Source organism: Patagioenas fasciata, chromosome 4 (genome assembly GCF_037038585.1).
Source record: "Patagioenas fasciata isolate bPatFas1 chromosome 4, bPatFas1.hap1, whole genome shotgun sequence".
Taxonomy (NCBI): domain Eukaryota; kingdom Metazoa; phylum Chordata; class Aves; order Columbiformes; family Columbidae; genus Patagioenas; species Patagioenas fasciata.
In genome coordinates, this window is record NC_092523.1 from 1099960 (window position 1) to 1126743 (window position 26784).

Sequence of the window (26784 nt, forward strand, 5' to 3'; positions counted from 1 at the left end):
TGGGCTGGAGAAACCTCCTTGACGTCGGGGACCCTGGATGTCACCGTCGGAACGTCTCCGAAATCCCACCGCCCGCAGAGGGCGGGAGTCAGAAAGGCGCCCAAAGACCTTATGTCGAGAAGATTTATAACTAAAAATACTTTTATAACTAAAAATGTATCTATAACCAAAAGCAGGGGCCCAGCAGGACAGCAGGCACAAGGATCAGCACAAACCCGCGACATCAGCTGGAAAAGAGATTCCCGGACAAACGGTTATTGGGACGTTGGGGATGATTTGGTGTTGGGGTGAAAAGCCCTGAGTCGGGGAATCGGGACAAAAGGCTGTGCCCGAATTGGGGAGATCGGACCGCGCTGGGACACAAACGCTGAGCTCGGAGAAGCTGCTGAGGGACGTGTCCAGTTGTTCTCTGACGGGTACGTCAGACACGGCCCGAATCGGCAGACGCTTAAATATCAGGAGAGCTTTTTCAGCCAGACCAGAGACACAAAACAATTGGCAAGGATGCAGAATTAGCACCGGGACCCAGGGCTGCAGTTAAAATGGACCAAGAGGTTCCTGCTCGGTGCAGAGAGGTGGTGGCTGAACCATCCCTGAGACATTCCAGGCCAGGCTGGATGGGCTCCGAGCAACCTGAGCTGGTGAAGATGTCCCTGTCATGGCAGGGGGCACTGGGACGATGTCCCTGTCATGGCCGGGCTGGTCCTGCCTGGGGGGCACTGGTGAGCTGGGTCAGGGTTGGGCTGCACTGAGAAGAGAAATGGAAGAAAACAAAAAGAGAGGAGGAGAGAAAGGGAGAGAAAATGGGACAGAAAAATAAAGAGAAAAAAGACAAAGGTTAAAAAAAAAAAGAAAAAAGGGAAAATAAAAAAGAATGAAAGAAAAAAGAAAAAAGGATGAAGAAAAATAAGAAACAGAAAAAGAAGAAAAATAAAGATATGAGAAACAAGAGAGAAAAAAAAGAAAAAGAAGAAAAAAGGAAAAGAAGAAAATAAAAAGATGAAAAAGAGGAAAAAAGAAGAAAAAGATGGGGGAAAAGTAAAAGAGAAGAAAAAGGAAAAGAAAAAAGAAGAAAAAAGAAAAATTAAAAAGAAGAAAAAGAGAAAAGAAAAATGAAAAACAAAGAAGAAAAAATAAATGTGAAAAAAGAAAAAGAAAAAGCAGCAAGAGGAGGAAAAAGAAAAAGAAAAAAGGAAAAGCAAAGAAGAAAACATAGTAAAAAAAGAAAAATAGGAGGAAAAAAAAAGCATAAAAAAGGCAAAATAAAGCAAAAGCAAAGGTGTTTCCGGTGCTTCTGCTTGGTCTGAGCAGCTGGGGCTGCGCCTGACCCACAGCACCCAGCCCAGAGCCGCCTCTCCCCCATAGCTGGGGCTCTGGGGACACAGGGCACTGAGAACTCTGGGGACACAGGGCACTGTGAGCTCTGGGCACTGAGAGCTCTGGGGACACAGGGCACTGTGAGCTCTGGGCACTGAGAGCTCTGGGGACACAGGGCACTGTGAGCTCTGGGCACTGGGGCTCTGGGGACACAGGGCACTGTGAGCTCTGGGCACTGAGAGCTCTGGGGACACAGGGCACTGAGAGCTCTGGGCACTGAGAGCTCTGGGGACACAGGGCACTGTGAGCTCTGGGGGCTCTGGGGACAATGGGGACCCCGCACCCAGCAGGGCTGATCCCCCCGTCCCCGCTGCCCCCACGCTCTGCCCACACGCGCTGGCCCCGCTCCAGCCGTGGCCTCCACACCGCGGATCCTCTTCCCGGCTTCCCAACAGATTTGTTCTCAGTTCCGTATCCCAGGGGCAGCGTGGATGCCGGAGCCGGTTCCTCCCCAGGCACCAGGGGCGGAGCTGGAGCCACCGCGGGGTGAGGACGGAAAATGGGGAGCGAGACGTTTGGACGCGGACACCCCGGGCTTCCCCCAGGCCAGACCCGCGCCCTGCGCACCGCTCACCTCCAAAACCAGTTTATTTTCCGTGACGCATTGTCTGAAATGTACAGCACGTCCTGGGGGGGGGTAAGAAATCAAATAGAAACCCGAGAAAAAGGGAGGGAAGGAATTGTGCTGCTGCTTCGGGGGTTTGCCCAGCGCAGAGCCCGGCACAGCCCGGGGACAGCCCGGGGACAGCCCGGGGACAGCCCAGCACAGTCCTGGGACAGCCTGGGGACAGCCCCGGCACAGCACCGGGACAGCCCGGGGACAGCCCAGGGACAGCCTGGGGACAGCCTGGCACAGCCCAGGGACGGCCTGGGGACAGCCCGGGGACAGCCCCGGCACAGCCCAGGGACAGCCTGGCACAGCCCGGGGACAGCCCTGGCACAGCACCGGGACAGCCTGGGGACAGCCTGGGGACAGCCTGGGGACAACCCCGGCACAGCCTGGCCAGACAGCCCAGCACAGTGCAGGGACAGCCTGGCACAGCCTGGGGACAGCCCGGGGACAGCCCGGCACAGCCCATGGACAGCCTGGCACAGCCTGGGGACAGCCCAGCACAGCGCAGGGACAGCCCAGGGACAGCCCGGGGACAGCCTGGCACAGCCTGGGGACAGCCCAGCACAGCCTGGGGACAGCACGGCACAGCTTGGGGACAGCCCGGCAGCCCCGGGCACGGCTTGTACCGAAAAACAGGAAAATCAGCCCAAATCAGCGCCTCGGGGCAGCGAGATTTGAGAGGCACCTGCGCCCGGCTCTGGCTGCGGTAGTGTCAGGGTTTAGTGCTGGTTTTAAGCAGCCAGAGACGGGAGAGCTGGTGGGTTTCAGTGCGGACTGTACCGAGTTAAACCAGCCTAAAGCTCCGCTCAGCGTTAGTGTTCATGGCCCAGGGACCCCAGAGTCGCTGCTCAAGGAGATGCAGCCACCGGCTTCCACCCCCACAAACCCGCGGGGATCCCTCATCCCCCAAATTAACGGCTCTGCTTAATTAACGGGAACGCTGGAAGGAACTGGAGCTGCCAGGTGAGATTCACATCCATGAGCAAGCGTTCCCGTCCACCCTACCAGAGCCAGCAATCATCAATATTTTAATTGTCGAGCTCAACCCTCGCTGAGCAGCTGCCGCTCCCTCTGGGCGCAGGGCTCTGAGCCCGGCTCTGCAAAGCAGCCCAGCAAGGCCTGGAAACAGCGCAGGGACGCTGCTCACACACAGCACAGCACAGCACAGCACGGCACAGCACAGCACAGCGCCACCTGCCACAGCCGCTAAGGGACCCAGACGCTGCCCGTCACCTCCTCTGTCACATCCCGGGTGCTCCTGCGCTCAGGACCACGGTGGCGGAGGATCCTTCTCCCAGGGAGGCTCTAAGCCGCTCTTTTGAAATTTACTTACAGATGCTTCAGAGCTGGGGGGAAAACTCTTTAAGGAGCAGATGCGGAGCTCCCTTGGCTGGGGCCGGACGCTGGGTGACAAACGCCGTGTCCCCCGGAGCTCCCACAGCTGTGGGTCGGTGCTCAGCACGCACCGCAGCGCTGGGCCGCTGCAGAGGACCCCGGGCTTTGCACTCATGTTACACTTCACTTGAGCAAAAGGAATCTTGTTTAACGGAACAGGGAAAGCCGGCGCGGCCCCCGGGGGCTGGGGGTCCCTATAAATTATGCTTAAACCAGAGCAAGAGACTTTTCCACCAGCAGGTTTGAGCACAGGTGGAAAGGGGGCTCTGGGGCTGGGGGAGCGCTGGGCTCCAGGACAGACCTAAGGGCCGTGAGTCCCAGAAAGCAAAAACTGCCAAAAATAAAATAGGTGATAGACGGTACAAAGGAAGAGTTTCGTAGGAATTAAAAAAAAAAAAAGAAGAAAAAAGGTACTTGAAGCGTAGAGCGAGATCTCGCCACGTCGCAGCAGCTCCGGCCCCCGGCCGTGACCCCGCAGCAGGGACAGTCCCTCCTCATCCTGCGGGGACATCAGTACTTCACGCCGGGCACAAACTCCTTGGCGTCGGGATTCAAGTTGCTTTTGCTCTGGAAGAAAAGAGGGAGCGGGGGGGTCCAGCAGTGGTTTAAATAGGGGCACCCGTCCCGAGGACGCTGTCGCTGGTGCAAAGCGGCTGCCGCGGTCCCCGTGTCCCCACCGGCAACTGAGATACTGCAGAGCAAGTGCCACCGCCACAGGATCTACCCCCAGGGGGTTTTTGGGAGGCCAGGACACCCGAGCAAGAGGTAAGAAAGGTCCCGTGTTGCTCCGGGACCGGAGCTCAGCTCAGTGCCGGGGCAGCTCCATCTCCACGGCTCCTGGAGAGCAGGTTCTGCAAAGCCGGAGACTTTGGGCTTTAGGATATGCAGCTAAAAACAATATTCCTGCAGAAAACTCCATATGCATCGTCTCGGTGTGTCAGCACCAGCCCCTGCGCCGGCACCCCACTGCCGCCCACGAAACCCGACCCCTAAACTGGGGATGGGCTTTTGAGCAGGGCCTGTTGGGACAGGACAAGGGGTGATGGTTTAACCTAAAGGAGGGAGATTCAGGCTGGACATGAGGAAGGAATTGTTGCCCTGAGGGTGGTGAGAGCCTGGCCCAGGTTGGCCAGAGAGGTGGTGGATGAAGCATCCCTGAGACATCCCAGGCCAGGCTGGACGGGGCTCTGAGCACCCTGAGCTGGTGAAGATGTCCCTGTCATGGCAGGGGAACTGAGGGAGCTGTAAGGTGCCTTCAACCCACATTATTCTACGAAACCCCGCAGGAAAACCCGTCCCCTCCCCAGGACGATCCTCTGCTCATCACCAGACCTCGCCGCGTGTCTCCTCACCAGAATGTCCTCCGAAGCGTGGCCGTCACCCACGGAGAGCCCGTTGAGCTGCTGCTGCAGCTGCCCCACGCCCTGGGGCAGGTCGCGCGACGGAATGAACCAGTCCTGGTCCTCCTCCTCCAGCATCTCCTGGAAGCAGCGGTCGAGGAACTCCTGCTCCTGCAGCTCCTCCTCCACCTGCCCAGAGACACCCCGGTTAGCACAGGGACCAACCAGCACACCACGTCGCGCCAGGGGAGGCTGAGCTTGGATTTAGGAACAATTTCTTCCCCAAAGGGCTGTGGGGCATTGGAACAGGCTGCCCAGGGCAGTGCTGGAGTCACCAGCCCTGGAGGGCTGGACAGACGGACAGGAGGTTCTCAGGACATGGGGTAGGGACAGGGTGGGTTATGGGTGGACTCAATGATCTCAAGGGGGTTTTCCAACCAAACCGATGCCGTGCTGATTCTCCTCTGTGACTCCGGTCACTGCAGCCCCCGAGGTCACAGCACCAGTGAATCCCACGGCAACAGGGTGGGATTTACAGGTGGGATTTACGGCCCATCCAGCCGCATCAGCACTGGTGGGGTTTCGGGCTCTGGCCAAGCTCGCTGCTATTAAAAACAATGAAACCCCAGCGGGGCGCAGGGCGGGGGGCGTTGTCAGCGCACACGCTGCCTCGCTCTATGGAATTATTTGCTATGTCACTTATAGAACTTGGTTTAGCTGCTGATATAGAATTTGCTTAGCGTAAATTTGCGCAGCGTAACTTTGGCAAGCTGTTGAACTCTCTGATTTGTTAGTCCAAAAGGCCTCTGAGTCTCCAAGCTGGGAAGCCAGGGGAGCTGTGTCCTGCAGGTGAGTAAAGGGACAGAGCGGGGAAGGTTTTGGTTTGCCCAGGACTTGTTTTCTGCAGCTGCAGGTGCCACACAGCAGCTGAAGGCCAGAGCTTTAACTGACCACCCGCCACGCAAAGTACGGAGATCCGGCGAAGAATGAGGAGACCCAGGCTCTAATTTTGTGGTTGGCCCGGGGTGACGCACGGCGGGGGGCAGAACTGCCCAAGGGTTTTCCTGCCGGCTCGCGCTGCCCCACGCTGCGCCCTGCAAACAAAGCGTGGGAGAAACGGTTCTGGAACCCCTGCCCGTGGGGAGGAGCAGCAGCTCCCTGAGAGCACTGCTGGGTGGGTCCCCGCTGCGGAGCCATGCTGCGGATGTTCTCGATGCTGCGGAGCCATGCTGCGGATGTTCTCGATGCTGTGGAGCCATGCTGCGGATGTTCTCGATGCTGCGGAGCCATGCTGCGGATGTTCTTGATGCTGCAGAGCCATGCTGCGGATGTTCTCGATGCTGTGGCCGTTCTCAATGCTGCAGAGCCACGCTGCAGCCGTTCTTGATGCTGCGGTCGTTCTCGATGCTGTGGAGCAATGCTGTGGCCATTCTGTTCCCAATGCCGCGGCCATTCCCGATGCCATGGCCATTCCATTCCCGATGCTGTGGCCGTTCCGTTCCCAATGCTGCAGCCATTCCATTCCCAATGCTGCAGCCATTCCATTCCCAATGCTGCGGCCATTCCGTTCCCAATGCTGTGGCCATTCCGTTCCCAATGCTGTGGCCATTCCGTTCCCAATGCTGTGGCCATTCTGTTCCCAATGCTGTGGCCATTCTCGATGCTGTGGCCATTCCGTTCCCGATGCTGTGGCCATTCTGTTCTCGATGTTGTGGCTGTTCCGTTCCTGTCTCTCCCCGGTTTGCCGAGCACGGACACAGGGTGGCACTCACTCATCTGCAGAGCACGGACACAGGGTGGCACTCACTCATCTGCAGAGCGAAGGAGCCCCGGGCTGAGGAAAGGAGCCGGCTGGGGCTGCCGGGCTGGGAAGGGCAGGAATGGGGCTGGGGTCCCGTCCTCACCCCCCAGCAGCCCCGTATGCTCCATGGGGTGCATTAACTGGCTGTTCCCACCTTCCAGGTGGGTTTGCTTGCGATGTTTATGCTCAACCGGCCGCCACAAAACGAGCTGGGGGGCGAGAGCCAGCGAACGGCAGGATTTGGAGCAGCGGTGACCGAGTCCGCGCGAGCTGAGCAAATCTGTGTGTGCTAAACGCCCTGGAAAGCTTCAACCCTGCCATTTCAGCAGTGGAGAAGAGAAACTACAACCAAACCTGGCTTCCCGGGGAAAAGGGGAGCTGGGCAACCCGCCCTGCTCTCCGCGTTCAGGTTATTGGGTCCCTGCTGCAATTGAAATCCCGCCCAGGCAGAATCTGAGCTCTCAGGTGCTGCTGCCTCCGGACCCTCCACCAGCCTCCGAAACCCCCTGGCTGCTCGCAGACCCTCCATGGGGTTTGCATGGGCTGCTCCTGACCCCGCGCTGGCACCGGTGTGTGACAACAGGACAGCAAGGGGAACAAAGCACCAGATGGTGACGACGGTGACAACGGCCCCGGGTTCCTGCGCTTCTCCAGGACGCTATGGAGCGAGCCCAGAGCCTTGTGCACCTCAAGCACTCCAACCCTGCTGGCACCGGTGTGTGACAACAGGACAGTGAGGGGAACGAAGCACCAGATGGTGACAATCACAGTGACAACAGCCCCAGGATCCTGCGCTTCTCCAGGACACTATGGAGCGAGCCCAGAGCCTTGTGTACCTCAAGCCCTCCAACCCTGCTGGCACCGGTGTGTGACAACAGGACAGTGAGGGGAACGAAGCACCAGATGGTGACAATCACAGTGACAACGGCCCCAGGATCCTGCGCTTCTCCAGGATGCTATGGAGCGAGCCCAAAGCCTCATGCACCTCAAGCCCTCCAACCCCAGTGGATGTTCCCTCTCCTCCCAGCCCCTGCCCAGCAGCGCCTGTTTCCCCAGTGCTGGTGCCGGCGGTGAGCTGGGGATGCGGTGACAATATTGGCCCTGGCCCAGGGGACAGGGAGGGGACATCCTGGGGACCCCTGTGCCTGTCCCTGCCTGCTGCTCCTCTCCCCAGCTCCTTTTCACTGTATGGTGACCACCTGAACCAGGAGACGTGGGGCAGTGCGAGGTGGGTTATGGAGGGACTCCATGATCTTGAGGGGCTTTTCCAGTCAAACTGATTCTCGCTGCAGAGCAGGTGAGGGTCTCAGCGCCCCCGGGCCCACACGAGGAAGCCCCGAGCTGTTGGCTCCATTTTCCTCCCTCCCGCAGGTTCCTCTGCCCCGGGCACCGAGCTGCCCTATGGTTTGCTTTGCATGTCGCTTTTAATCAAGACAGCGCTTTCCAAACATTAGCTAATTAACGTAGCACATTTCCATCAGCACAGCTGCTTGCGGGGGCCTCATCACGCCACCAAACACAACAGAAGCCTTGAGTCACGGGCGCTAATGCTGCAGACTCACCCGTCACCGTCCCCGTGCGGCTGCAGCCTCCTGCTGCGGAACCACGCTCAGCGGCTACAGACGCAGATCTGTGCTGAGGACACCAGCGCAGCTGAGGAAACCCTCCTGTGGTGACCAGGGGCGCGGTGGGGATGTCAAATCCCTGTGATGCAGCTCCAGAGGTTCCTCCCTGACACCTCGGGGACCGGAATCCAGCGCTTGGATGTTCCAGGGAAGGGACGAGTGTCTGGGAGAGCTCGGCTTTGCAGCACATGAAGGGGGAAGCTCCTTCCCCACCCAGTTCGGGCGTCCCTGCAGCTACTGGGGTGAGGGCAGGAGGGACCAGCAAACCTCCAGCGAGCTCCTCCCTGCTCTGCTGTGCTGCCCGGCCATCAGGATCCAAAGCTCGAGGACATACTGCGGCTGCTCTGTCACCTCCTCGTTCCACAAGCTGCTCAATCTTCCCAGGGAACAAGCGCCAGGAGCAGAGGAAACGGCCTCAAGTTGCCCAGGGGAGGTTGAGCTTGGATTTGGGAACAATGTCCTCCCCAAAGGGCTGTGGGGCATTGAACAGGCTGCCCAGGGCAGTGCTGGAGTCACCATCCCTGGAGGGCTGGACAGACGGACAGGAGGTTCTCAGGACATGGGGCAGGGACAGGGTGGGTTATGGGTGGACTCCATGATCCTGAGGGGCTGTTCCAACCCAACCGATTCTGTGACTCAGTCCCAGCACCGTGCACCCGCAGCTCTCCAGGGCTCAACCGGCCACCGCGCACCATGGCTCCTACCGAGCGCTCCGCCCGCTCCAAGCGTATTCATGACCGTTTCACTGAAACGGAGCTTTTTACCCCAAACAAGAGGCACTAATTGCAGGAACTCATTGCTGAGGCAGCCAGGCTACAAAAGCTCTGATTTTGAGCACCGATTTTTCCTCTCTCTCCAGCCGAACAGTTGGAGCGGAAGGTCTTGTGTATCACAGCAAAGCACAGATCATGGTCCCAACAAAGCTCTGAGAGGGGCAGAGGCAGCGTGAGGGGGTTTTTCTGACTCTACCCCCCGTGTCCTCAGAGGCAGATCCCATATAACCAGGATGACTCTTCCCGCCCGGCGCAGGGCCCGCGGTGGCCGGGACTCACACGCTCCCGGTGCCACCAAAGGGACCCTCGCGCTCAGAACCGCGGGGCTCACCTGCCTGTTGAAGTCCTCCTCGTTCTCCATCCACATGTACTCCGCGAAGGGGTTGTTCTCCTTGTCATCGCGGCCGGTGGCCGCCTGCTCGTCCGGGGCCGCGGGGCCGGGCGCGCTGGGGCCGAGCTCGGGGCCATTCATCATTCCAGACTCTGCGGGAGAAACCAGGGGCTGAGGGGGCTGTGCTGCCGGGGCTGCGTTTATTTCCATGGGTTTGACTCATCGGGATGGTCTGGACTTAGCGCAAGGTGTGACTGACCAGCAGCTCCCCAGGCTGGACAGACCCAGCACCCCAAACCCATCCATCCACCCCATTCACGGTAAACCACAAAATACACCACGGCTGGGTTATCACTGACCCCGCACCAGCACCAAAACAGTGAAGTTTTTGGCAGAACGCACCCCTGCCAGCGCGTGGCCCTCTCCCCCTGCCGAACGTCTGTATTTTTAGAGGGTATTTCGCAAAATCCCCTTGGTTTCGACACGCACGCTGCCGTTTGCTGAACCAGGAGTCCCAGGAGAGCAGGCTGAGTGTGGACAGACCCTCCGGAGCCCAAAGCTCCGTGGCCGAGTGGCACCAGGGGCACATCTGTGTCCCCACGGCCGCTCCGGCCCCCAGAGCGGGGATCTGTGTTAAACTCAGCCTGTGCCAAGCACATCTCGCCTATTTTTAGGAGGAATCTGAAGCCCAGACAAGTCCAGGAGAGCTGCCAGATGTTACACTCTGCAAAGCAACAAAGGTGCACGGCCCTGATGCACCAACACCGTTGTGTCCCCGAGAGCCCCACAGCTTTGACACCGCTGCTCGTGGGCAAGGAGAAAAGGGAGCAAAAAGGGGAAAGGAGGAGCAGGAAGGTGCTGGGGCCAGGCCACGCTCAAGCTGCCTTTGCTATGCGGAGAGAAGGGGGAAAAGGCTCCGGACTGAGCACGGAAATTGAGCCGTGCCAAAGCCAACACGGCGGCTCTGCCGCCAGCACCGGAGCTCGGGCTGGGGGAGAGCGGTGGAGCGGCAACAGCAGCACAAAGCACGGCCAGCTTCTGTGGGGGGCTCGACCGCAGCCCCTGCTGGAGCACGGGGGACAGGGACGGGCGGGTGCTGGGGAGCCCGGGGTTCAGAAGTGACATATGGAGCCCAGAGCTCAGGGACGGGTGGGTTTTGGGGAGCCGGGGGTTCAGAGCTCAGGGATGGGGAGTTTTGGGGAGCCGGGGGTTCAGAGCTCAGGGACGGGCGGGTTTTGGGGAGCTGGGGATTCAGAGCTGACGTAGGACCCAGAGCTCAGGGACAGGCGGGTTTTGGGGAGCTGGGGGCTCAGAGCTCAGGGACAGGGGGCTTTTGGGGAGCTGGAGGTTCAGAGCTCAGGGACAGGGGGGTTTTGGGGAGCTGGGGGCTCAGAGCTCAGGGACAGGGGGCTTTTGGGGAGCTGGAGGTTCAGAGCTCAGGGACAGGGGGGTTTTGGGGAGCTGGGGGCTCAGAGCTCACGGATAGGTGGGTTTTGGGGAGCTGGTGGCTCGGAGCTCAGGGACAGGGGGGTTCTGGGGAGCTGGGGCTCAGAGCTCACGGACAGGCGGGTTTTGGGGAGCTGGTGGCTCGGAGCTCAGGGACAGGGGGGTTCTGGGGAGCTGGGGGCTCAGAGCTCAGGGACAGGAGGGTTCTGGGGAGCTGGGGCTCAGAGCTCACAGACAGGCGGGTTTTGGGGAGCTGGGGGCCCAGAGCTCGGGGACAGGGGGGTTCTGGGGAGCTGGGGGCTCAGAGCTCAGGGACAGGAGGGTTCTGGGGAGCTCAGGGACAGGCGGGTTTTGGGGAGCTGGGGCTTCAGAGCTCAAGGACAGGTGGGTTCTGGGATGTCTGATGTCCAGCACCCAGAGCCAGGTCCCCGTGCGGGGCACCGAGTCCAACCCCATATCCTCCTGCTGCCGAGGTGTGCAATGGTTCCTTTCCCGGGGGTCAGTTCAGCCAGGGGAGGGGGTGTGCAATGGTTCCTTTCCCGGGGGGTCAGTTCAGCCAGGGGAGGGGGTGTGCAATGGTTCCTCTCCCAGGTTCGTAACCAGGACTCTCAGGACGGGTTTTTCGGGTGGCCGGGGAGCAGCACCCCCAGCGCAGACAGACGGGAGCACCCCCACACCCCACGATCACCCAGCGCACCCCAGGGTGCCGCCTGAGCTCGGTGTCCCCGTTTCAGGCACCGGGAATAATATCCTGGTGGGAAGTGTCACCGAGTAGGTAGACAAAGAAACCCAGCCAAACCAACCCAACCCAACCTAAACAACACCCCCCAACGACTGAAAAAACACAACAAAATTAAAACCAAACAACCCCAAAACAACCAAACCAAACCCCAACCCAACAAAAAACAAAACCCAAAACATGACAAATAATTTAAAATATATATATACACAAAACCCCAAACAAACCAAAACAACAACAACAAAAACCAACAAAACCAAACCCAAGGAACCAAATCAACCAAACAAAACCCCAGTCCAAGGGTTGTTTTCTCTCCTGTTTTTCACGCCCAGCTCTGGGCCCCATGGGTATGCAGGTCCCAGCCCCACAGATGTGTGGGGCTGAGCCCCATGTGTATGTGGGTCCCAGTCCCATGGGTGTGTGGGGCTGAGCCCCATGTGTATGTGGGTCCCAGTCCCATGGGTGTGTGGGTCTCAGCCCCATAGATATGTGGGGTTGACCCTGATGGTTATGTGGGTATGAGCCCCATGGATGTGTGGGTCCCAGCCCACAGGTATGTGGGTCTGATCCCCCATGGACATTTGAGTCCAGCCCCATGGACGTTTGGGTCCAGCCCCATGGGTGTGTGGGCCCCAGCCCCATGGGTATGTGGGTCCCAGCCCCATGGGTGTTTGGGTCCAGCCCCACGGGTGTGTGGGTCCCAGCCCCACGGCTGTTTGCTGCGCTGTGTGTTTGTTCCCATGTCCCTGCTCTAGTCACGCCAGCGCAGGGACCCGCAGCCGTGGACACGTCCCCAAGGACCGCGGACACATTCCCAAGGACCGTGGACACATCGCTGAGCCGCCGGAGCCGCACTCCAGGCCCTCCGGTAACCCTGCCATAACCCAACCCCTGCTTTTCCAGAGGGAAGGCCTCTCGGACCGGCTCCTCCTTTTCCCCTGGAAAATTAAACAGGTCAATAAAACCCAAAAGTAATGTTCCACCTGGGTGCTGAGAGCTCAGAGAACAGATCCGGAGCACCCTGAGAGCCGGGACACGGCAAATCCCAGGACAGGAGCCGCCCGGGAGCTCCCTGTTCCGCTGCACTAACGCTGCCATTTCCTTGGTGCTGGAAAGAGTCACCGATGGGACCGAGCGCAACGGGCCGAGACACCGAGGGGGATTGACCAGCGTGGCTCAGGCAGGACGATGGCAGCCACGTCATTGTCCCCTTGGCACTGAAGGGGATGGACTCTTCTTGGGGGGGACCAGAGGAAACGGCCTCAAGTTGCACCAGGGGAGGTTGAGGTTGGATGTGGGAACAATTTCTTCCCCAAAGGGCTGTGGGGCATTGGAACAGGCTGCCCAGGGCAGTGCTGGAGTCACCATCCCTGGAGGGCTGGACAGACGGACAGGAGGTTCTCAGGACATGGGGCAGGGTGGGTAACGCATGGCAGAACGAACGGGGCTCATCCCGGCAGCACCGGGAGCTCCCGTCCCCCTCGCCGTGCTGCTCTGTGTCCCCACGGGTGTCCCCTCTGCACACCCAGCACAGCGCAAGCGCGTCCCCCTGCGCCCCCAAAGGGTTAACAGAGCAGCGCCGGGGCACAGGATCCAGCCCAGCTGTGCTCCTGGCTCCAGGCAGGGACATCTGGTCCTTCTCACCCTGCCGGAGCCAAAACCGCGGCGGAGGCCGCTCGGGGCTGGGGAGGCAGCCGGGCCAGGGCTCCCAGCGCTATAAATAGCTTGGGAATTATGGGGTTTGCAGACAGGCTGGGTTTTCAGCAGGAAAATCCACCCAGACGCCAGGAAAAAACACCCAGACCTCGCTTTCTCCGGGCGTTTTGAGGGGTTGGTGCTGCCCCCTCATCCAGCGCCTTTGGGGTTGGACACCGCTCTCATTTCAACTCCGTGAGCGTTCAGACAGAAACCCACTCTCTTTTCCCCGTCAGCCAGCGCAGAGACGGCTCCTGCAGCAGAGACACCGACCACCAGCAAACAGGCTGGGGGTCCCGGCCCAGCCGCCCAGGATGGATCCGGATGGGGAGAGGGAGACGGGTTTGCAGCCACTCCGACTGCTCCAAAGCAGCAATTAGAGAAGGGCAGCTCGTTAACCTCGTTTCCCAAGAGAGCCGATTCTCCCAGCTCGGGAACTACTCCCGTTCCACAGGCCCAGCTGGTTCAGCCCCATTTCCAACGCCCTCGCTCCTGCCCACCCACCCCAAGCAAACCCGCGATCCCAGCCCCAAGAGATCCCGGCCCTAAGAGATCCCGGCCCTAAGAGACCCCGGCCCTAAGAGACCCCGGCCCTAAGAGACCCTCACCCTAAGAGACCCTCACCCTAAGAGACCCCGGCCCTAAGAGACCCTCACCCTAAGAGACCCCGGCCCTAAGAGACCCTCACCCTAAGAGACCCCGGCCCTGATCCCCATTTACAGATAAAGCCCCAACTCCTCCCCAGCCCACGCTGCACCTTTCATCTCCAGCCCCACGGGCTTTTCCAGCGGGCGGGAGCGTCCCCAGCCGCCCCACATCACACTGGGGAACCCAGCCTAACTAGGTCTGGCTTTTTCTGGCCCAGCCCACGCTTTATCGCCACCTCGACGCCTTTCAAGTCCTTTTATTCCCCCCAGGCTCCTCCTTCCCCGCCACCAGCGCTGCAGGTTTTAGTGCAGGTTTTGCTGCAGGTTTTACTCGCAGCACGGAGGGCGAAGCGCTGAGCTGGCGAGCTGCTCTAATTAGAGGGTGTGAAGTCTCCCAGGTTAGTCTGGAGTTTTAATGTTAGGCTGGACTGCCTGTTCTGGCTGGGGGGTGCCAGTCCCCGCTCGCAGCAGACGCCGAGTTCTCCACGTGCAGATCTCCCGGTGCTGAGGAGCTGGGGGTGCTGCGGTCGGGGGTTGATGATCTTCTCATCCCTATTTTAATCTCCATCCCAAGAACAACCCCACACTTCGCTCAGCACCAGCCCAAGCGCCGCCAGATCCCCCCGTCATTTTGAAAGCACCAGAAATACCGACCGCGCTCTCAAAATGCGTAGAAACCTAATTTCAGATCCATCCTATAGACGGCTCATCGCTGAGTTACTTTTAATCCCAAAGACGACGCGTTCTGCACTCAACGGCTCACGAGCGGGTCCTGCTGCGCGCCAGGATTAACGCCGCGGTGCTGCAGCCAGCAGCGATGTCCTGTACATTTTCCATGGGAATCAATAATAGAGATTTTGTAAAGGTTTCAAAACGGAGCATCCATCAAGCAGAAACTCCCGGCTCCGCGGGCAGCCGCTTCTGCTCTGGGAGGGGAAACCGGGAGCTGCTGGGCCCACGGACACATCGTGACTCCTGGGCCCACGGACACACCGTGAGCTCTGCACAGGGACACCTGGGGACACCGGGGAGCGACAGAGGGACATGGCACTGCAGCTGCTGGTCCCACAGACACACTGTGAGCTCCACACAGGGACACCGGGGAGGGACAGACGGACACAGCACTGCAGCTGCTGGTCCCACAGACACACTGTGAGCTCCACACAGGGACACTGGGGAGGGACAGACGGACACAGCACTGCAGCTGCTGGTCCCATGGACACACCGCGAGCTCCGCACAGGGACACGGGGGAGGGACAGACAGACACAGCACCATGATTCCTGGTCCCACAGACACACTGTGAGCTCCACACAGGGACACTGGGGTCAGCGGGGAGGGACAGAGGGACACAGCACTGCAATTACTGGGCACGGTGAGCGCGGCAGCAACCCCAGCGCTTTGGCAGGGCCCTCCGGATCCGCAGGACCGGCGTTCTCCGTGTTTGCGCCGGGGAAACGGAGCCACTTTGGGCTGGACGCCCGCCCTGCATGCAAAGTGTAGCGAGGCCAAGAGAACCAAGGCAAACGCGGCGATTCGACCCCTTGGCTCCTCGACCTCTCCAGCTCTGGCTCCAGTGCCACGGTCTCTGCTCTCCCGGCCACCAAATCCCGCCAAAGCGCGTCCTGTCAGCGCCGGAGCAGAGCGGGCGCCGGGCAGGGCTGCCTTCCAGCCCGGATTGCGGCTGCTGACAACCCTGGTGTAGATCAAATTAACACCGGGGTGCGATGCCAGCTCGGGGACAGGCGCTGTCCTGGCGCGGCCGCGGTGAAGTGACGGGTGATCCGGAGGGTCTCGCCTCACCGTCCCGCGGCTGCACTCAAACCGCGGCTGCCAGGGGAGAGCAAGCTCCTGCTTCACGGGGGGGAACAAGCCTGCGTGCGGAATAAAAGCTTCAGAATCTGCAGCAGGACGCGAGCGGCCACCTCGCAGACCCTCGGACACACCGGGCACTGCGTGCGGACAGTGTCTTCCACCCATCTCAAGCACATCCACGGGGAGCCCTGCGAGGAGATGTGCGGCTCTTCCCCCTCCAGCCCGGCCAGGGCCGTCCCCTCAGCTCATCAGAGGGAAAAACGGCAGACTTCACTGCGCAGAAAGGAAACGTGGACATTTCAACGCAACATTATGATACACGAACCAAATAAACACAACCCAGGGCTTCACGCAGCCTTTGGTGCGGCCTCCATGGCCAAGGCTGACAGAGGGACAAGGGTCTGGACCAAGGCGCCGCAGCCCGTCAGACGCAGAGGGAAGGTTCCCTCCCTGGCCGCGATGCTCCGGCAGCAGCACCCGACTTGTCGCTGCATGTCAGCATGAAACCTGAAGAGCCAGCACGTAACAAAACACCTGAAGGGCACGAGCCAGGAGCCGGCTGTGCATCCCGGCCCTGTCAGCACGGTCGGCGGGGCAGGGCAGCCCCGGTCACCCCAAACCCAAACTCCACATCTCGGGCCAGTGACTGGAGAAACCGGCTCCCAGTCGCTGCGACCTGCACGGACCGTGCGATGTGACACCTGTCCCTGGAGCCACGGGACCGCGGTGCTCGTGCCCCGGGCTGGGGCGATGCTGGGGGAGCGGGTTTCACATAACCCCAGAGTGTCAGGAGTTGAAGGGCCCTGGAAACTCATCCAGTGCAATCCCCCCATGGAGCAGGAACACCCAGCTGAGGTTCCACAGAAAGGTGTCCAGGCGGGTTTGAATGTCTGCAGAGAAGGAGACTCCACAACCTCCCTGGGCAGCCTGGGCCAGGCTCTGACACCCTCATCTCCAACAAGTTTCTTCTCATCTTTCAGTGGAACCTCCTGAGTTCCAGTTTGAACCCACTGCCCCTTGTCTTATTGTCACCGAGAAGGGGTTTAGGAGGAGAAGCCCCGCGGACCGTGTCCCGTCCCGGCCGTGGCTCAGGGCTCCCTGGGCTGGTTCGGGAGGCGCTCGGGGGCAGGAGGAGGTGCGGGGCGGGCGGTGGGACAGGCCCAGCTGCGGGCTGGCGGGGGCCCAGCCGGGCTGACAGCGGCCAGGAGCGACTTTGGCCGGTCCCTCCGAGCAGGACACCCGGTTCGATCCCGGGTCCTTGGCGGCCCCCGCACCCCCCGGGGATGCAGCTCTCCCGGTAAAACGCGACCCGGTGCTGCCTCGGCGCGCCGGGCACCGGCCGGACGCGGCCGCACAGCCGCTGCTTCCCGGGGAGCCCCGTGGCTGCGCGGGCAGAGCTGCGAGCGCAGCCGGACCCGGGCCGGGGCCTGCGGGCGTCGCGCAGCGGGGCCGGGGCCTGCGCCCGCCGGAGGCCCGTGAGCCACAGACCCCCCGGTGCTGCCCCGAGAGGCAGCCGGAGCAGAGCTGTGCCTGCGCCCCGAGCTCGCCCCGCAGCCGCTGCCGTTACCTGCGGCCGGGCCGGGCCGGTGCCGCTCCGGCGCTCCCGCCTCCGCTGCCGCCGCCGCCGCCGGACCCGCTGCCGCCCGCCCCGCGCGGCGGGGACACGCCCCCCGCCCCGCCCAGCGGAGCTGACACCCCATTGGCCATACTCCCCACGCGTCCCCGCCCCCCCACCCTCGGCTCTAAGTCTGGTTGGACGGAAGGACGAGGGAGAATGTCGTTATTGCACCGATCCGCTGCCACTCCAGCGCCAAGACCCGCCTACCCTGTCGGCGTCTGATTGGAACTCTGGCTCCACCTCCTAGCCTCCGGATTGGTTAACCTCGGAGGGTCGGATTGGTTGGGCGCACGCGTCCCCCACGTGGGGTCAGACAGGCAGGCTTGGGAGGCGGGGCCGTGGCGGGGTGGGCGTGGCCGCGAGCAAGGTAAATAACCACATCACCTAGATCCTGATTGGCGGGCTCGACGCCCAATGGAGAGAGGCGTCACAAAACGCCCGCCCCGCCGCGCGGGGTGTGCTGCTAGAGAGCCGCTGATTGGCGGATTGATGTAAACACAGCGAGGGGGCGGGGGATTCCCCACGCGCGGACGGGGACTGGTTGGGGGGGGGGGGGGGGGTCTGTCACGTGGCGGGCGCGTGCTTGGCGGGGGGGCACCCGCACCCTGGGGGGACCCAACCCCGCACCCCGGGTTGCACCCCGGGTCGGGGACACCGCGGGGCGGGGGTCCCGTCCCGCACCCCCATTGCTGGGGGGGACACGCAGCCCTCCCCCACCCCCCCCAGAGCTGGGGTCACCCCAATTCCGGGGGTCCCAGGTCGTACCGCCAGTTTTGGGGACACCTCGGTGAGGGGGACCCATTGCAAACCCCCAGTGTGGGGGGATCTGTGGGGGAACGCAGCCCCGCACCCCCAGTGCTGGGGTCACCCCCCTGCCGGGGGTCCCAGCTCGCAGCCCCAGTTTGGGGGCACCCCTCGGGGGAGGGCTCATTCCCGCACCCCCATTGCTGGGGACACCCATTCCCGCACCCCCAGTTTCGGGAATGTCTCGGGGGGTCACCCCCCGCCGCCCCCGGTCCCCCCAGCGCCGCCCCCGCGGTCCCACCCCCCGGTCCCCGTGTCCGCCCCCGGTCCCCCCCGTGCGGATCGCGGAGCGGCCGCAGCCCCGGGCCGGGCGGCGCTGGACACGGCGGCCCGGCCCCCCCGAGATGCCGGCGGGTGGCGGCGGGGGCTCCGCGCCCCGAAAACGGGGGCCCCGGCCCCCCCCGGGCCCCGGCCCGCTGCCTCTCGACCCGCTCCGCCGGTGAGTGCCCCGGGGCCCCGCAGGGTGCGGTTTGGGGGGGCTGAGCCTTTCTCGGCCCCTCGGTTTCCCCCAGACCCGTATCGGGGTGCGGAGGGGCGGGGGGGGGCAGCCCCTCTCCTGACCCAGGGGGAGCGCCCAAATCCCCTCCCACACATCGGGGTGACCCCAAACTCCTTCCACCCCCCTCAGGTTGGGATTTGCTAATATTGAGTTGGGCTGTGGCAGCCCGGGGGGTCCCCACACTGGGGGGAGGTGGGGACCCCCAGCAGGAGGGTCCGTCCGGGGGGATCCGGGATTTAGGGGGTCAGCCAAGGGATGCCGTGTGGTCCAGGCCCCCCTGCTTTGTTCCAGCCTTTGGCTTTGCCCCCACAAGCAGGGGGGGTTCACAGACCCCCCATTTCTGGGCAAGGTGCTGGTGTCTCTGCCACTGCTGGCCGGGATGTCCCTGGTCATGTCACTTAGTGCTCCTGCTGAATGGGGCGCTGCGCTAACGAGCAAACCCCGATCAGCTGGGCTGGGGGACGAGGGGAGGGCCCGGTCCAGGGCCAACGCATGGGGCCCCCCCTGGCCCCCCAGCCCAGCGTTAGCGCCGGCCCCACGGCCACCACGGTGGCGTCGGTGACCGGGGTGACGAGCTATTTCTAACCGCCTTCCCTCATCCGTCGACAACCTGCTCAGCGCCGGGTGCTAAACTGGGGTGAATTGAGAAATAGGGGCCGGCGGGGGGGACACACAAACATCACAAAGTGTCCCCAAGAAGCGAGCGAAACGTCCCCAGCGTCCGGCCGGGGGTGTAAGACGAGCAGCTTGCTGGGTTGAGGTGACAATTCCCCCCAGCCCGGTCGCTGCCGCCCGCTTGGGTGACCTGGAATGTGGCACCCGGGGACAAATGACGCCTCCTTGTATGGCTGGGGACGGGGGCTCTGCCACCAGACGGGATAAAAATAGCTGTGGCCAAAGGGCCCGATCCGGGGGGTGCTGCGCGCCCCCCAGTACCAGGGGATGGTGCGTCTGGTGGTGTCCGTGTGGGTTTTGGGGTGTGGGAGATGCTGGGGGTACAGCACTGGGCTCTGCGGTGGCAGGACCGTCCCCGGGGTGTGGGGATGTTTGTCCTGATGTCCCCAGCGCAGGTGGGTCCCCATGGGGCTGGTCCCACCCCGCGGACCCCACGGCTGTGGGGGCTTTGCAGTTGTCCCCCCCGGACACCGGCCTGTGGGCCCCTTTGGGTTTAGGGGTGCAGGGACCCCCAGGGACAGGCAGGGCGGGGACCTGAGCTGTGGGGGACACAGGGTTGGGGGCTCCTGGGTGACTCTGGGGTCCTGGCAGGGACGCGGGTGACGGTCCAGAGGTCACAGTGCTGTCCCCACCCTGGATCACGCTGGGTTAACAGGATGGGTGATGGGGGGACGGCCCCCAAGGTCACTGAAGGCCATTGAGTGCCCAGTTAGTCCAAGAATGTCACCAACGTTGGGTCACTCACGCCCCGGGCCCAGCCGCCACCGGGGAATGACAAACACGGCGTCCCAGCCATGGGGACACGGGCTGCACGTCCCCTGCCCTGTCCCCACCAGGGACACAGGCTGAGTGTCCCCTGTCCCCACCAGGGACATAGGCTGAGTGTCCCCTGCCCTGTCCCCACCAGGGACACAGGCTGAGTGTCCCCTGTCCCCACCAGGGACATAGGCTGAGTGTCCCCTGCCCTGTCCCCACCAGGGACACAGGCTGAGTGTCCCCTGTCCCCACCAGGGACATAGGCTGAGTGTCCCCTGCCCTGTCCCCACCAGGGACATAGGCTGAGTGTCCCCTGCCATGTCCTCACCAGGGACAAGGGCTGAATGTCCCCTTTCCCCACCAGGGACACGGGCTGAATGTCCCCTGTCCTCACCAGGGACATGGGGCTGAGTGTCCCCTGTTCCCACCAGGGACATGGGGCTGAGTGTCCCCTGTCCTCATCAGGGACATGGGCTGAATGTCCCCTGTCCCCACCAGGGACATGGGGCTGAATGTCCCCTGTCCCCACCAGGGACATGGGGCTGATTGTCCCCTGTCCTCATCAGGGACATGGTCTGAATGTCCCCTGTCCCCACCAGGGACATGGGGCTGAATGTCCCCTGTCCCCACCAGGGACATGGTCTGAATGTCCCCTGTCCCCACCAGGGACATGGGGCTGATTGTCCCCTGTCCTCATCAGGGACATGGTCTGAATGTCCCCTGTCCCCACCAGGGACACAGGCTGAATGTCCCCTGTCCTCACCAGGGACATGGGGCTGAGTGTCCCCCGTTCCCACCAGGGACAAGGGGCTGAGTGTCCCCTGTCCCCACCAGGGACATAGGCTGAATGTCCCCCGTTCCCACCAGGGACAAGGGGCTGAGTGTCCCCTGTCCTCACCAGGGACAAGGGGCTGACACGGGGCGGGGGCAGAAAGCAAATCCGGGGTCCCCAGGAGGAGCAGCGGGTGATGGGGACATGGTGGCTTCTCCTCGTCCCTGTCCCCATCCTGGGTGGGAGCGGGGGACGGTTCCCTGGGGGATGGGACTGGGGTGAAGACGCTGCTGCGGGTCTGGGTCCGTTCTTGTGGGATCACAGGGTCATTTTGGTTGGAAAAGCCCTCAAGACCAATTCTGACCGTTACCGCTGTCACCGAGCGATGTCCCCAGGGCTCTGCTCCCGCTCCCAAGCTGCCTTCTGGTCTCGCCACGCTCGGCATTCCTGGTTTCATTCTGCCCAGCCCAGTTCCACGCGTGGTTCACGGGCGCCGGCGCCGTCCCGTTGCGCCTGTCCCTCCTCCTCCTCCCCTCGCCCGCTTCATCGCCATTCGGAACAGGTGCTGGAATTCATTTTCATGATGATTTTGGAGACTCTGAGCAGAGCGTCTGTGGGGGAAACACGTAACCACCGCAGAAACGGGTTTGAAGGGGTGTCCGTCTGCTGGGAAAGATGTCCATCTGTCCGTCTGTCCGTCTGTCCCTCTGTCCGTCTGTCCGTCTGTCCGTCTGTCCGTCTCCCAGCCCAGCTCCGCGGGCGGATGTTCCAGCCCAGCGTGAGGGGAGCGTGTCCCCAGTAACCCCAGTTCCCTCCCAGCAGCGGGGATGCAGGGGGTTCAGACTGAGCCTCCAGCACCCACCACCCCACAGGGGACCCGGCCGTGGTGCCACCGCTCAGCTCCTTTGAGAGCTGCGTTTAAAACACTGAATCACAGAACCACAGGATGTCAGGGGTTGAAGGGCCCTGGAAAGCTCATCCAGTGCAATCCCCCCATGGAGCAGGAACACCCAGCTGAGGTTCCACAGGAAGGGGTCCAGGCGGGTTTGAATGTCTGCAGAGAAGGAGACTCCACAACCTCCCTGGGCAGCCTGGGCCAGGCTCTGACACCCTCACCATGAACAAGTTTCTTCTCAAATCTAAATGGAACCTCCTGTGTTCCAGTTTGCACCCATTGCCCCTTGTCCTGTCACTGGTTGTCACCCAGAAGAGCCTGGCTCCATCCTCCTGACGCTGCCCCTTTCCATATTGATCCCCAGGAATGAGTCCCCCCTCAGTCTCCTCTTCTCCAGCTCCAGAGCCCCAGCTCCCTCAGCCTTTCCTCACACGGGAGATGCTCCACTCCCTTCAGCATCTTGGTGGCTGCGCTGGACTCTCTCCAGCAGTTCCCTGTCCTTCTGGAGCTGAGGGGCCACAACTGGACACAATATTCCAGGTGTGGTCTCCCCAGGGCAGAGCAGAGGGGCAGGAGAACCTCTCTGACCCACTGACCAGCCACCAAGCCCCTGTTGCAAGCAGGACGTGCTTGGAGGGCGGTTATTGTTTTGGTGGGGCAGGAGGAACTGTGGCTAATTTTGGGTATTTTGGGACGTGATGGGGTGTGCGGGAGGGGGATGTCCCGGTCCCTCTGTCCCCTCTGCTCCCAGCTCTGTGACATCCACGGCAGCGACCGTGTCCCCCCAGTCCTCCCAGCCCTTTCTTTGGGGCGAACGGCTCTTGTGCGGGGTAAGCGCCCGAATTCCCGCTCCCCGACCGCATCTGGCGCTGTACAACCCGGTAATTACAGCCGAACCCTTGCAGTCCGGGGCTGAGACGACGCGCGGTGTCACACGGAGCAGGGACAGCGCCAGGTCTGCTGTGTCACGGGAAGGGAATGTGGCTGTTAACACCCGTCAGCCCGGAGCGGGACCGGATCGGGGGAAGCGCATCGGGGCTTTGGGCAAAGCTCGACAGCGTGGTGGGGATGGGAGCGGGGTGGTTCGGTCGAGTGGGCAAACACCTACCCGAGCCACCTCCGTGGCACATCGGCTCCTGCCCAAATCCGCCATTTCCAGCTGTTCTGGGACACGGAGCCGCTGTCCTGTGTCACCCGGTGGCGCTCGGGTGTCTCCTGGTGTTGTCTGCGGAGCAGGTTCTATGCTCAGGGGACTTTGTTTTAAGCCAGAGCAGCAGGTTCTGTGCTGAAGGGGCGAAGACACTTTGGGATCACTGAGCACCCCGAGGAAGAGCTGAATTCCTCCTCGTGTTCTCACACCCGTGTCCCTTGTGTTTCAAATATTCTCATGAATTTTATGTGCTTGTTGCCCATTTCATGGTTAAAATGATCAAAACCAGCGTATCCCTGGGCTGCTTCGCGCTGGGTTTGCAAAGGGCCGTTTGGAGCCTCCGGCCGCGGCTCCGGCGCCGTCCGCCACATCTGGAACACGGAGCATCTGGCAAAGAACCAGCAAACACCCAAACGGGCTCCGCACGGGTTCCGTCACCGGAGCAAGGACACCGCTGACCCTGCCTGGGGCTCTTATCAAACTACGGGACGTTCATTTCAGTCCCCTTGCATCTCCCAGATTTTGCAGCGGGTGAGGGGAGGTCCCGCAGAAACGGGTGCTCCGGGTGCCCAGCCCCGGGCTCCGGTGTCACATCAGGTAACTGGAGATCGTGTGGGGACACCAGGACACCTCCGACAGCTTGGGCTGCACAGGAGCCCTAAATATTGACAATTCCCAGAGGTCTTAGTGCTTAATTCAGTTTCACCCTCTTAACGATGCCTTTTAAGACAGCCCTGCTGTAGTTGCTACTGGATATTTAGCAAAGAGACCGGGGATGAGATTCCAGCCTTGTTTGCGCACGGACCTCAGCGCCTTTGGACTGAAACTGCATTATTTCAGCTGTAAATCATGCAGCTGCCAGGACAGCCCACGGGAGCAGGGCAGAGCCACGGGAGCAACGGGAGCAGGAGCAGGGCAGAGCCACGGGAGCAGGACAGAGCCACGGGAGCAGGACAGAGCCGTGGGAGCAGGACAGAGCCGTGGGAGCAGGACAGAGCCGTGGGAGCAACGGGAGCAGGACAGAGCCGTGGGAGCAGGACAGAGCCGTGGGAGCAGGACAGAGCCGTGGGAGCAACGGGAGCAGGACAGAGCCGTGGGAGCAACGGGAGCAGGACAGAGCCGTGGGAGCAGGACAGAGCCGTGGGAGCAGGACAGAGCCGTGGGAGCAACGGGAGCAGGACAGAACCACGGGAGCAGGACAGAGCCATGGGAGCCGTGGGAGCAGGACAGCGCCACGGGAGCAGGACAGAGCCATGGGAGCAGGAGCAGGACAGTGCCACGGGAGCTGTGGGAGCGGGAGCAGGAGCAGGGCAGAGCCACAGGAGCAACAGGAGCAGGACAGAGCCATGGGAGCAGGACAGAGCCATGGGAGGAGGATGGCGCCACAGGAGCAGGAGCAGGACAGAGCCACGGGACAGCACCACGGGAGCAGGACGGAGCCATAGGAAAGCACCACAGGAGCCACGGGAGCAGGACAGCGCCACGGGAGCCATGGGAGCAGGATGGAGCCACGGGAGTAGCGGGAGCAGGAGCAGGACAGAGCCATGGGAGCAGAACAGCCCAAGGGAGCAGGACAGAGCCACGGGAGCCACGGGAGCAGGGCAGAGCCACAGAAGCAGGACAGAGCCACGGGAGCAGGACAGAGCCACGGGAACAGGACGGAGCCACGGGAACAGGACGGAGCCACGGGAGCAACGGGAGCAGGAGCAGGACAGAGCCACAGGAGCAGAACAGCCCAAGGGAGCAGGACAGAGCCACGGGAGCAATGGGAGCAGGACAGTGCTCAAGCCCCACGGGAGCAGGGCAGCGCTCAAGCCCCACGGGAGCAGGGCAGCGCTCAAGCCCCACGCAGGCAGCGCGCCCGTCTCCTCTTTCTTTGTTCAGCCTTTGACCCAGAAGACTGTTTCCCACCAAGATGTTAAAGTCTCCACAGCAGGTGCCGGGTTCGCTCTGCCCTCGGGTGCTCCTAGAACCAGAATTATCTCTGCCAGAGCCCCGTGGTCTCGCCGGAAAAGCTGAGCCTACCGTGCAGCTCACGGCTGATGCTCCCTCCATAGTATCGCGTCAGTGGAGACCTTCAGGCTGGCCCGAGGATGCCAGAACACACGCGGGCACGTAGAGCATAACTTAGCTGTAAATTTGCTTCAGAAGCTTGGGAAGCACAGCAGCCAGCTCTTCAAATCAATCCCAGCTTTTCTCTTCCCCTTGTTGGGAGCGAGGAACGCCTGTGGGCCACGGGAGCGGGTGGCTTGAAGCAGGGTAGAAGTTTAACTTTGCTGGGTTGTTGGTGTTGCCACGTGCTGGAGAGGAACCGCGCGGGTTTGGGGACAGGGGCCTCAGGGGTCAGTACTGGGGCCAATATTATTCAATATATTCATTAACGATTTAGACGAGGGAATTGAGTGTACTATCAGCAAGTTTGCTGATGACACTAAGCTGGGAGGAGTGGCTGACACGCCAGAGGCTGTGCTGCCATCCAGCGGGACCTGGACAGGCTGGAGAGTTGGGCGGGGGATAACCTGATGGAATTTAACAAGGGAAAGTGTAGAGTCCTGCATCTGGGTAGGAACAACCCCAGGGTCCAGTATAGGTTGGGGAATGAGCTATTAGAGAGCAGTGTAGGGGAAAGGGACCTGGGGGTCCTGGTGGACAACAGGATGACCATGAGCCAGCACTGGGCCCTTGTGGCCAGGAAGGCCAATGGCATCCTTGGGTGTATTACAAGGGGGGTGGTCAGTAGATCGAGAGAGGTTCTCCTTCCCCTCTACTCCGCCCTGGTGAGACCCCATCTGGAATATTGTGTCCAGTTCTGGGCCCCTCAGTTCAAGAAGGACAGGGAACTGCTGGAGAGGGTCCAGCGCAGGGCAACAAAGATGATTAAGGGAGTGGAGCATCTCCCTTATGAAGAAAGGCTGAGGGAGCTGGGGCTCTTTAGTTTGGAGGAAACTGAGGGGTGACCTTATTAATGTTTATAAATATATAAAGGGTGAGTGCCACGAGGATGGAGCCAGGCTCTTCTCAGTGGCAAACAATGATAGGACAAGGGGCAATGGGATCAAGCTGGAACACAAGAGGTTCCACTTAAATTTGAGAAAGAACTTCTTCTCAGTGAGGGTAACAGAGCACTGGAACAGGCTACCCAGGGAGGTTGTGGAGTCTCCTTCCCTGGAGACATTCAAACCCCCCTGGACACCTTCCTGTGCGACCTCACCCAGGCGTTCCTGCTCCAGCAGGGGGATTGGACTGGATGATCTTTTGAGGTCCCTTCCAATCCCAAACATACTGTGATACTGTGACAGCAGTGGGTTTGGGGACAGCAGCGGGTTTGGGGACAGCAGCGGTTTCCATGCCAGGAGCGCAGCGATCGCTTCTGCTGGGTGTGCGCAAAGCGCCCGCGGGATCTCAAATACTACGCTGTTTTCGGGAAATAACGCAGCGGCTTCTGCAGGCGTTGGTGTCTCGGAGATGCCTGTGGCTCCATGAAGGTGCCTCCCGGGCTACAGCACAACAGAGCGGGTTTTTAAGATGCTCCTTTTCAGGGCAGCGCCAGCACCATGGACCATGTTTAGGGGGAAGGCTGAATGTGGGGACAGCGGCTCATCGCACGTCCAGGGAAATCAGCTTGCTGGAGGGACCAGGTGTGAACGCTGCTGCTCTGAAAGCAAACAACAGCAGGACGGACAAGCCCGGGAGCCAGCGGCACACAAGTCTCGCGCTCTGTGCTGGTTTCCAGTGGAAAACTGGGGCGGTTGCTGCCCCCCAGTCATGTCCAGGGCACGTTGGAGAGCAATTGGCAGAGGGGGTCCACAGGTTCCACTGTGGCCCAGTGCATGAGGCTGAACACACACTGGAGAAATGGTCCTGTGAGGTGGGAACCAGCAGAGGTGACAACGCCACAGGCTCATGGTGTTGCTGAGGGGTCACGGTGAAGCGCAGCCTGGCGGCCACATGGGCCATGGCAGAGGAAACGGGGTCACCCTGGGTGGAAAAGCCCATTGAGATCATGGAGTCCACCCATAA

At 61.5% G+C, this 26784-nt stretch overlaps 1 protein-coding gene across 5 annotated transcripts; it reads right to left on the minus strand.

Annotated features, from left to right (window-relative positions):
- Positions 1–1947: 1947 nt before the first annotated feature.
- On the minus strand, positions 1948–25000 carry PAIP2B (poly(A) binding protein interacting protein 2B). Of its 5 annotated transcripts, XM_071808417.1 has the most exons (4): positions 9658–9744; positions 9256–9407; positions 4738–4914; positions 1948–3952 (listed from the first exon to the last, which is right to left on the minus strand). In XM_071808417.1, the coding sequence occupies exons 2-4, from the start codon at positions 9397–9399 to the stop codon at positions 3896–3898; spliced, it is 378 nt and encodes a 125-aa protein (XP_071664518.1). In that variant the 5' UTR covers positions 9400–9407; positions 9658–9744; the 3' UTR covers positions 1948–3895. The 5 variants fall into 5 exon arrangements, with proteins under 5 accessions (XP_071664518.1, XP_071664517.1, XP_071664516.1 ...); XM_071808416.1 differs by lacking the exons at positions 1948–3952; positions 4738–4914; positions 9658–9744 and adding exons at positions 4922–6501; positions 24790–25000; XM_071808415.1 differs by lacking the exons at positions 1948–3952; positions 4738–4914; positions 9658–9744 and adding exons at positions 4922–6501; positions 17163–17261.
- Between the last annotated feature and the right edge of the window lie 1784 nt (positions 25001–26784).